Source organism: Cryptomeria japonica, chromosome 3, assembly GCF_030272615.1.
Source record: "Cryptomeria japonica chromosome 3, Sugi_1.0, whole genome shotgun sequence".
Classification (NCBI taxonomy): Eukaryota; Viridiplantae; Streptophyta; class Pinopsida; order Cupressales; family Cupressaceae; genus Cryptomeria; species Cryptomeria japonica.
Window position 1 is genome coordinate 687,541,230 of NC_081407.1, and position 11,465 is coordinate 687,552,694.

The following is an 11,465-nucleotide window of genomic DNA, read 5'->3' on the forward strand; positions in this document are numbered from 1 at the left end:
TAATTGCTTATGGTCGAGGGTTTGTATATATAGATGTAAGATCTCATTGTAGATCATCATGGTTATGTTAGAGGTCATGGTCAAGGAATGTAATGTGCGAATAATGTAATATTATTTAGTCAAAGGATTTGGTCGATCATTGGAGATCGAATTGGGTGTATGTAAGAAGATTTAGTCCTCCGGTATTGAGCTTAACTGAAATTGTACTCAAGCATAAGAGATGCTATCTTTTGCAGTTCAACACTTCTTCGGATTGTAGTATGGATTTCTATGTAGTCAGTGAGGCTCCTTTTGTGATGAGCAGCGCACTCTAGGCTGCTGGCCTTTCTGCAAGTACAGACCCCTCAATTGTAATTCACATACTTAGTACAAAAGTATTATCTGACTATGGGTAGGCTTCCTAACGTGGTTTGTTCCTTTACCGGGTTTTCCACGTATAAATCTTGGTGTCATGTGGATGGCTTTTATAATGTGATTATTGTTTATGCTTAGTTAGTTTAACTGCTAAATCAGTATTTGGTTTAAGCATTCCGATATTAATGGTTTGGGTTCCTGTATTGAAGTTTAAATTGCTAATAGTTCTGGTAATCTGAGACAACCAATTCACCCCCCCCTCTCAGTTGTCTTCTGGTTATTTGAATTGTCTAACAGTTTTTATTGCACTTTTTGATTGGTTTTTGATTGTTTGAAAGATGAAACATGTACTGCCATCAATTGATAAGCTAAGATGAGATGATGGATGGAGATGCAAGATGAAAGATGAAGATATCAAATGAGTTCCAAATTGAAAGATTCAGTGAACTAATTAGGCCAATATGAGGATGAGATGTGAGAATGCTATGAAAATGATATAAATTAAGCTAGCGAGATATTTTAAACATGTATAAAACTAAGCTATAATGCAATTAGAATGGCCTAAATGCTTGGTGATGGGGATTGAGCTCCTTGATAACCCGCACAACACAATTGGACTATAGATTTGATGCAATAGAAAACTTGATCCTTAGACAGAAGATATGGGCTCTATTTATAGAGAAAATAGAGAAATGGATGGTTGAGATTGAGTAATCTCAACAAGGGCTAGGATTGAAAGTTATCAATCCATGTGAGGGATTCAATCCAATCCCAGGTTGACAAATTTCATCTTGAGAGGGCTTGAGAGATGCTAAGAAAGCATTAGATGCTAATTGGTCATTAGGGAAGGCTTCAAGGGGTGACATCATTGGATAATGCTTTTATCCAAGGTGGCAGGCTATTGTCCAAGAGGTAAACTCTTGTGCAAGGATAAAAGATAGTCAAGTGGACAACCATAATGGGTTAGGGGTGTGGGCTTGTAAGAGGCATTAAATGCCTTTTGAAGACTTTGGAGGCTAACTTGCTTCAAGAGGAAAACCACAAGTGGTCTAGGGGACAACTTTGTAAGAGCCTTACAAATTTGGGGGTATTCAACAAGTTACCTTGTTGAAAGGAGAAGGTCTTAAATGCATTATGAAGACTTTCTCCAAATTTGGGGAAGTGATTCCCCAAATTTAGGGATTGGACATGATGAGGAGAATTAGGCTAATTAATGGACGATTAGAGGAATTTCTAGAAGAAATTAGGAGGGCAAGTGGGAAATGTAGGATTTGGCAAGTGGGTGAGAGAAAATGGGAATGCTATTAAATTAAAAAGATTTCATTTAGCTAAAAGAGGATGCAACTTGCATTTGATGGATTTTGCATGTGGGAGGAGGGTTTACAATAAATTTTGATTTATTTTAGATGTAAAGGAGATTTTAATTAAATGTAGATTCAATTAAAATGGGAAAGGGAATAAATTGATATTTTTAATTAAATGTGAATTTAATTAAAATGGCTAAAGGGGGGGGGGGGGTATTTACTTAGATAGAAGAAGGGTATATTAATTAAATAGGTGATTTAATGATGATTAAATGAATAAAATCCATTTAATTAGTTGTGCCAGTTTTAGGTGTCTACAATATCTACTCAAGTGTATAAATCGACATAATGATAAAAAATGTACCTAATTGTACTTTAATTATCATGTAATTAGTAATTTAGTTATAATTTAGCTTATAACAATATTCAAAACATTATTCTAATTGAAAAATTAAATGCATCTCAACTATTGAATCATAATGATATTTAGTTGGAATGTAATATCATTAAAGGCTATACGAACTGATCAATTTCAACATTAAAGACATAATCTAAGAAGGCGAAAACATAGAACAAAGATATTGTCACTTACTAAGAATAGTAAAACCTTTTGGAAATTAAGACGAAGTAATTTAACTATCAAGCAACCAATACATATTTTAACATTAATGAGTATCATGAACTTTCACTTATTCAATTCTTTCTAAAGGTATGTTCTTTTGACCATAGTTATGAACTAGAATAAGGGATTTTCAAAAGGCCCCACCCTTGTACATAACATTATAGCGACAAGATAGAAAGATGAACTACAGTAATAATGAAACAAAAAGGAGACAACCCAAAAAATGTAATAGAATAGCAAAAAGAAAAAATCATCTCTCTAAGAGGAGCATTAAAAACAAAAATAGGATAAGAACCCAACACTCAAGGTTTCTTGAAGTTGAACTTCATTAAGGAACTCTAGACCCTACCAACAACCTTATTGTTAGCTTCAGTCAAATCATAAATTTCTTTATAGCACAAAGATAGTTACTTTTAAGAATAGAAAAATATTTTAGAAATTAAGATGTAATAGTTTAACTCATATATATCAATTATATATTTTAACATTAGTGGGTATCATTAATTTTTATATATTCAAGATTAACATTAATGGATATCATCATTTTTTACTATTCAAGATTTTGATTGAGGTAAGTGGTGCTATAAATAAAATGAGGGATTTTCAAAGGGTCTCACCTTTGTACATAATTCAAAAGAGACAAGACAAAAAGATGGAAGATGGTGAAAAGACAACGTAACATCTATGGAGTCTCTAGAATGCACATTTGACTCATTTATTAATTAATTGTAAAATATAATACAATAGATTTATTATTTTCAATTAATTAATAAATTTGATTATATATACATTTGAAGGATTGACAATGACAACAAAATAGATATCATCATTTTTTACTATTCAATGACAACAACTTTATCATTAGCTTCAATCAAACCATAAATATTTCTAATAATATTCCCAAAATGTAAATTTGACAACAAAAAAAAGATCCTATAACTGTACAAAACTATAAATATTTATAATAAAATCTATAATAAAAATTATATGAAAAAAACTTACACATTAAAATAAATATTAAATTTATATATTATTTTTTAATTACTAAACTTAATCCCACAAATCTATAAACCTAGTTAAAAAATTTCTTCCTTTCATTCATTCATTGATTTCTTAGTTCTTTTCAGTAAGAGATTCTGAAGTAAACTCGTGATAGCCTGTAAAAGAAATAATGGATTGAAGCCTAGGGAGGATAAACTATAAATCAGTCATTGCACATCCCATACGTAATTTCTCGTACCAACCAAACTAGAAAATCAAATGCCAGTTGCATAGGAATATACGTGGCAGGTCGACAAATCATAAATGGCCTTTCTCTCTCTATCTAGAAAGTTATATGGTTGTTAAACCATCAATTCTTGTATTAGCTCGTTGGTGTGTTCAGTGAATTGGATGCTTTGAAGATCCACCAACTCAAATCAACATGAAAAAGAACATCCTTGGCCTCTGCATTCACATCTGTGTCCACCTGTAGGAAATGTTGCTATATGTAATGTACACAGACTGTCATATTTTGGGAGATTTAACCAGAAGGATCGCATTGCCCTCAACATTTGATCTCTTCTAAATTTGACTTCAGCATTACCATGAAGTCATCAGCTTATCTTGCAGCTTGGCCATGGACAAACTTGGGCAGTCTTAAGGCATGCTTTTTTTGTTGTTATTGTTTGTTTCATAACTTTGTTGTATATGCCATTCATATGGGCTTTTGGGTTTTTGAAAATTTCTACGTTCTTGTTGTATATGCCATTCATATGGGCTTTAGGAGTGCAATTGAACTGTGAAAAAAGATCTTATTTTTGTGCATTTTTATTGCAGTATCTGTTGTATGGGCCCTTGATAGCCAAGGCAATACACACCAATTTCTATGGAGAAAATGGAGGAGACAACTGGTGCTTTCATATCTTACTGGTTTCTCTTCTCAGATGTACAATCTGTCAGATATGGACCACTTATAGCAACATGTATTGCCTGTCCAGTAGGCATAAGATTTGCAGAAAAGATGCTGAGTTCGATCAAATGGACAGAGAATGGGATTGGTATACAATTTTTGCAGAACATAATATCATACATAATTCACCACTCAAAGAGTAGATTATACACGAATTGCAAATGGATAAGTTATTTTATTTTCCAAATATCATGGAATACTGTGACTAAACAAACAGAGGTTGTAGTGCAATATTGGTGTTAGCAGAGAATACCTAATCATAGAAAGCAATAGTAAATATTAAGGATGACTCCCATGATTTTGCAGGGACAACTACATCATATTGCAAGCCTTCATGGCAGCTGCAGCACATTATTACTTACCATTTCTGAGCAATCTCCCTGCATGGAATGCAAAGGGACTGCTCTATGTGGCCATTCTCCATATGGGTCCAGTAGAAGCCTTGTACTACTGGCTGCACCGTGCGTTTCACACAGATTTTCTCTTCAAGAACTATCATTCTCTCCACCATGCCTCCATTACTCTTCAACCACAGACAAGTAAATTTATATCAATGGACAACATTTTCTGTTCCATTTATTTTGAATCCCTTTTAACTCATCTGGGTTTTCATTTTTTTGTCCTGATGAATGTTCTTCTTGCAGCTGGGACAGCCACCTTTCTGGAGCACATTGTTTTGACATTAATAATGGCAGTACCCATCGTAGGAGCAGGACTGATGGGAGGAGCATCAATGGCCATAATCTATATTTACTATCTTCTCTTTGATTCGCTTAGATTTATGGGCCACTGTAACGTGGAAATGATGCCTGAATCCCTTTTCCGTAGTGTTCCTATGCTCAGATATCTCATCTACACTCCCTCGTGAGTTTACCTACCTCCACTTCATAAAATTTTAAATCAAAAACTGTGCTGCAGTGGAGTGTAACAGTAAAGGTCTCAGTATGAATCTTCTGTGTGTGTCAGACAGTAATAACTGTGTAAGATGAATATATGTTTAATGAATATTTTTTTAAAATAAATTAGACAAAAACTGTGTAAACTTTTTAACCAAGATTAAAATCCAGGATATGTATTTAATTTTCCACGTCAATACTTGCACTGTTACTTCATCTGCATAGTTAAAATTGTGCACAGAATGTCTCTTCTGAGCTCTTGCAGTGCTATTTATTCTGTATTTAATGTTCGATCTAAACACTTGCAGGTTTGACAGGAGCTAAGAATAGGGAGCAATGTATACCTAGTGTTCAAACAAACGATAGTCCCTATATTCCATTCTTTGAAAATAAGAGTCTATAAATGTTCAGTGCACTAAATGTTGTGTAGAAAGTTAATTTTTTCCTGGGCCGATCTTACGGTTCTGAGCAAATCTCTGTTGGAACTGCACTCTAAGTTTGGCAGTTCTCCCCTATCTCCTGTTGGTATAGCATTATTGTCGTAGATTGGGTTAGTGGAGCAGTCCTTTCCTCTCCCCTCTTTGGTGGCTTAGTTGTTTGTATGTTTAACCTTTTGTACAATCTATATTGTATAATATGCAACCTCTCTTTTAATTTAGGGAATCAAGAGATTTTAAATTGCTTATAGCTATTGTTTTGGCTTTTGGGTAACAAAGGTCAAAAAGTCACAAGGGTTAAAAAGTCACCCTATACTTACTTAAAGATGTTCCAATAGCGGTGCATTTAAACTTGCCAATACTTATGCCCAAATGTTCTAGTAGTCCTGCAGAAATGTCCCAGTAATTGTGCACAAATGGGCCAATTATGTGAAATTTATTAATAGGTTTTTAATTACCATTTTTTTGGTTTCTTTAAAATTAGTAACTGGAAGGTTGGGTGTACAAGGAGTGAATGGTTATTAGAACTATAATGATTATTGGTGCTCTTCCCCTATTACATTAGATTTCATTTCTATTATTCTATATTATTATTTATGAAAGATCTGTGGTCTCCCTCATCCTTTCTAGCATTTCTCTCCCTTCCTTGGGTCTTCCAATCCTCTCTCCAAGCTTGATGTTAAAGGCCTAATAAGTTTTTCAACATTCCTCCACTCTAAAGAATGAAATCTCTCATACTCACCTTTAACACTTACCCACGAATAAAATAGATAATTTTTTTTATTTATGATTGATCATTGTTATTTCTAGATTAAATTGTGTGTAATTGTTTTGTATCAAAATTTTAAATCATATTTCATAATTTTTAAACTACTGAAGTTGTGTTCATGTGATGATTAAGTCTCATACTATTTATGCTTCTATATAACTAAGTTACATGCTAAGTGTGAGAATTGTAAGTTGTGTTCATGTGATGATTAAGTCTCATACTATTTATGCTTCTATATAACTAAGTTACATGCTAAGTGTGAGAATTGTAAGTTGTGTTCATGTGATGATTAAGTCTCATACTATTTATGCTTCTATATAACTAAGTTACATGCTAAGTGTGAGCATTGTCTTCAATCTTATTTGGATACTGCCCTCAAAAAAATATTTGATCTATTAGAAACGGTCAATTGAAAATTCCAAGTAAGTGAAGCATGTATACACTTTTTGCAGGTATCATAGTCTGCACCACACAGAAATGAGCACAAACTATTGCCTATTTATGCCACTTTATGACCATCTGTGGGGCACATTGAACTCAAAGTCATGGACTCTCCAACGATCCGTGTGTGCAGGTAAGTCTCCCTAAATTCCATCACACTTCATGTGATTGCTTTTTAACTCTTGTGGGGCAAAATCATAAATATATGATTTGTGGAGCAAAGTCATAAATAAATGTTATGCAACTTGTTAAGCAGGGGAAGATAATAGGGTTCCAGACTTTGTATTCCTGGCTCACATAGTGGATGTGCTTTCGTCCCTTCACGTACGATTTCTCCTCAGAGGATTTACTGCCACACCTTTTAGGTCATGGTGGTTTCTATGGCCCTTGTGGCCAGTGGTCATACCAGTCATGTTTGTAATGTGGATTTGGGCAAAACCATTCGTGAATACTGGTCACAAATTGAAAGGATACCTTAATCATACCTGGGTTGTTCCCAGGTTTGGATTCCAGGTAAAATTAAAATCATAAACCCTGTTCCAAATATCTATTTTTGTTGGTTTTTTGTTTAAGAATACTACCAATCTGGAGGGGCTCAATAAGCTCTTTGATAAGGTAGAGTCATTACATGCAGCAATATTAATTAGTCTCTATGCATTTCCCTATACAATAATGAGTGGGTTGATAATATTTATATTTTTTATGACTTAAAAAGTCGAGTTTTTTGGGAAAAAGTTTTCCCAGCTGAGTCAATTTAGTATTTAATTTGAAAAGTTGCAGTAATTAACAGTTTCAATTCTTCTATACAATCTTCCCTCACACAATTGTGGGCTTTAGACAGTCCATTGATACTGTCCTCGGAAGCTTTTTGCTTAGGCATTGAATTCATGTAGGGGTTAACCGAAATTTCTCAGCAAATCCTGTTAGAAAAAATTTAAGAGTTTTATATTATTAGGTGGTTTCAGGAATTTTATAGTATTAGTTAATAATAAAAGCTGCTTTCGGTGAGAAGTAGTTGTAGCATCACATCATCATTAATATTAAAAGAAAACTTTTAATTTAAGTTCAGTGAATGTCTTTTAATGACGTCACGTGGATAAAAACCCCCATTTGAGAAATTTCCAGACTCACCCCACAGGCAATACTTAAAAATTGTGAATTAAAAAGTAAGGATCCTATTTTCACAAAATAAGATTCTAATTTATCTGTAGCATTTTTTTCAGCCTTTCATAAGACCTGTCACTGTATTATAAATCCTAAAAGATCAAATGGCTCCATACTTTAACTGGTAAATGTGGCTAAGTGTATAGGAATCAAGCCAAGATCATCTGCTTTCAAAAATGTCTGTTTATTGGTCCAGCTATTACCTCATTCACATAAAAATAGTAAAAGATTACTTTTTAAGATGATGGGAAAAAATTATCTTTTAACTGTTAAAAATGTTTGATCTATAATAAAGGCTGTTGATAGCTGACTCATATTAATTAGATAGCTTTGCATCTTCAGAGCTATCAGATTTGTGTGTGCTGTTTGGACCTTTCTTAATCATCTGTACATTTTATTTTAGAGCAAGTACTGTAAATTTTTTTTTGATAATTAATGATGGTGCAACTTGCAGTATTTTATTCCTTTTGCTCATAAAGGCATCAACAATCTCATTGAGGAAGCCATACTGAGTGCAGACAAAATGGGTGTGAAGGTTATCAGTCTTGCAGCTCTTAACAAGGTTAGAACTTAAAAATTTGTAGGACTTTAGGGCACTGATGGAATGATTTTTAAGGTGCATTAATAATTTAATCCTAATCGATAAGAAAAAAGCTTGATTCATTGTTTCCTTTCATATTTTATTTTGGTGGGTTATCAATGAAGGCATTGCAAAATATTGCGCTGTGATTACTGATCTTTATTACAATTATGTTTTCTGTATCTCACAAATTTGTGGCATCCATGAATTGGGCAGAATGAAGCTCTCAATGGTGGAGGAACTCTTTTTGTTAAGAGGCTTCCGAATCTGAGAGTGAGGGTTGTTCATGGAAATACCTTAACAGCAGCTGTGGTCATCAAGGAAATAAAACTACATGTTAAAGAGGTTTTCTTGACTGGAGCCACTTCTAAACTTGGCAGAGTCATTGCTTTGTACCTCTCCAGGAAGGGGGTCCGTGTACTGGTATGACTAAAATTTAGTTATATTTATGTTCAATATTCCATGCATTTCAGGTTCTAGTTTTTTCTTTTTCCTATTAATATATATATTTTCATATACATCTCCAGATGCTTACAAATTCAGAGGAACGTTTTAAATCAATTCAGAAAGAGGCTCCTCCTGAATTGCAGAAGTTTCTAGTTCAGGTGACAAAGTATGAAGCAGGTCAAAATTGCAAGGTATAGAATCTAGATATAATGTACTTTAGATTTTCAGTTCGATTGAATAAATGTTTTGGAAAACTGTGTAATTTATTTACTTCAAGTTGTGGATCACACTCCATATTCCATCATCATTATGAAAGGATGAGATATATTTAAATGCTTTACTCACATCAGCTGTAATAGAGATTTGTTGTGGCTACACAAGAGTTTCTTGGGTGATTCTGCATATGGTTGAAACATTCAGAAACTCTATTGTTCCTAGTACTACAATAGTTCCTCTCCTCTTTGATGATCTCTTTGGTTGTATTGTCCATGGCAGCTATCTTGTGATAACGTTAGACGTGGATCGTGGGAAAATGGATTGCCTTCAAGGAGCAGAGATGTGCACCCCCTGGAACCCACTTCCATCAATTTGTGGTTCCACCAATATTTGAATTGAGGAATGACTGTACCTATGGAAAATTGGTAGGCATGCAATTGCCTGATGCTGTGGAAGAACTTTCAACCTGTGAAGTAAGTTACTCACACCTTAAAGCTAATAAATGACATGAAATGATGTTTATCAGTCTCTTTTACAAATGGATTGTAGGATATGCCAGTAAATGTTATTTAGATTGGTTTTTAAGATCTATGTACATGTTTGAAGTTTGAGTCATGGAATTTCACTCTATATGACATGGTAAATAGTACGTTAGTGGTTCAAAATTTTTAGATATTTATATCAGTAAAATGAGAAGCATATTGAAAGAGAGGTTTTAAAAATAAGAGTACAGTTTTGGGAGCTTTTTTACCTAAAAGGATAACATTAAGAAGACATGTGCTTATTAAATGTGGTAGATATTAATTTGGTTATATATAAATGATGTTTCAGTACAAAATGTCAAGGAGATGTGTCCATGCATGCCATGCTGGAGGAATTTTGCATTTATTGGAAGGGTGGGAGCATCATGAAGTGGGAGCAATTGATGTTGATAAAATTGATGTTGTTTGGGAAGCTGCAATGAAGCATGGCTTCAAAACTGTCGAGTGAACCGCAAAACTAAAGAAATCGCCAAGTCATTGCTATGTTACTATTTATGTTCCATTGCTAGTTCTATTGATTTAAATTGCACTAGAAAGTATAACTTTCAAAAATGGCATTGGGTAAGTGCCAAATCAATGTCATATAGCTATTATGTCATGTTTCCATGGAAAGTTGGATGGCTATCAAGTGTAATTCTATCAACAATAGAAAATTGATGGTTATTAAGTGTAATTTATTATTTTAATTTATTTAACTGTATTGGAATATTTAATTGTTAATATTAGTTGTTTAACTTAGGTAGGATTTGATTAATTGATGTTAAATTAGTGATTTTTGTTTAGTTTGTTTTAATTAATTTAATTTTCATTTTAATTAATGATATGATTAGTGATATCTATTTCTCTATACTTGTATGCAAAGCAAGTCATTTGAATTAAAAATGATATGTTTTGCAAGAATGTCATTCTAAAATAAAGGTTTTCTCATGCGTGTAGTTTCAATTCTTTTGTCAAATGGAGATAAATTTCTTCTTTGAAAGGTGAAAGTGAACATAGTACTCTTGGGAGCATGTTTGTGGAATATTGTTAATGGGTGTTTGAATAGAGAGATGGCAAAGTAGTAACCATAACCTCACTCAACTAAGATACACAATTGTTGCATGTAGGTAGTATGAAAACCTCAAAGGGTTATTGAGTTGCATTTTATCAAATGTTCAAGATGAAGTGCATGAACAATAGGGTTGTACTTATATAAAGGATATTCTTTCATCTATGAATTGTTTAACTAATACATTATCATGTCTAATAACTTCAAATCTTTGTTGAATCAATTGCTTGTATTTGGTTCTCTAGTCTTAGAACTTCTAAGATTAAAAGAAGAGGATAACATTATGATCCTTGTAGGGAGGGAGTCTTACATAGTCATTTGAAAGTTTGGTCATCTTTATACCCACACAAATTAGTTTCAAGATCCAATTATTAATTGGTTTAGTATTGCATGAGAAAAGTTGAGAAGAGAAAACATGGGAGTGAAGTTAAAAACTCTCATTATCTTGTATACTACAAATAAAATCCACCTAATAATGATAAATAATCAACCATTGATGATGAAGGTTCTCTAAAGAAGGATTTTGATGTCTTTGTTGCATGTAGGCTAGACACCATACAAAGGTTTATCGAAAGAAAGTAATAGATCTTGTAGGAGTTGTTGGTTCCTCCAATTGAATTTTTCAGATTTACTTAAGGATTAGCCTTCTCCTATCAACAAAAATCAGGGATCATTGGCTAATGAACAAGAATTA

The 11,465-nt window shown here is 33.3% G+C and overlaps 1 protein-coding gene across 2 annotated transcripts; it reads left to right on the forward strand.

The window, feature by feature from the left end:
• Nucleotides 1-3,677: 3,677 nt before the first annotated feature.
• Nucleotides 3,678-10,431, forward strand: LOC131070267 (very-long-chain aldehyde decarbonylase GL1-1). 2 transcript variants are annotated; one of them, XM_058005775.2, is made up of 11 exons: nt 3,678-3,923; nt 4,099-4,319; nt 4,538-4,770; nt 4,876-5,095; nt 6,786-6,907; nt 7,028-7,287; nt 8,393-8,500; nt 8,735-8,941; nt 9,046-9,156; nt 9,481-9,654; nt 10,013-10,431. In XM_058005775.2, exons 1-11 carry the CDS (start codon nt 3,867-3,869, stop codon nt 10,169-10,171), a joined length of 1,872 nt encoding a protein of 623 aa, XP_057861758.2. In that variant the 5' UTR covers nt 3,678-3,866; the 3' UTR covers nt 10,172-10,431. The 2 variants fall into 2 exon arrangements, with proteins under 2 accessions (XP_057861758.2, XP_057861759.2); XM_058005776.2 differs by having other exon boundaries at nt 3,680-3,923; nt 7,031-7,287.
• Nucleotides 10,432-11,465: the final 1,034 nt, after the last annotated feature.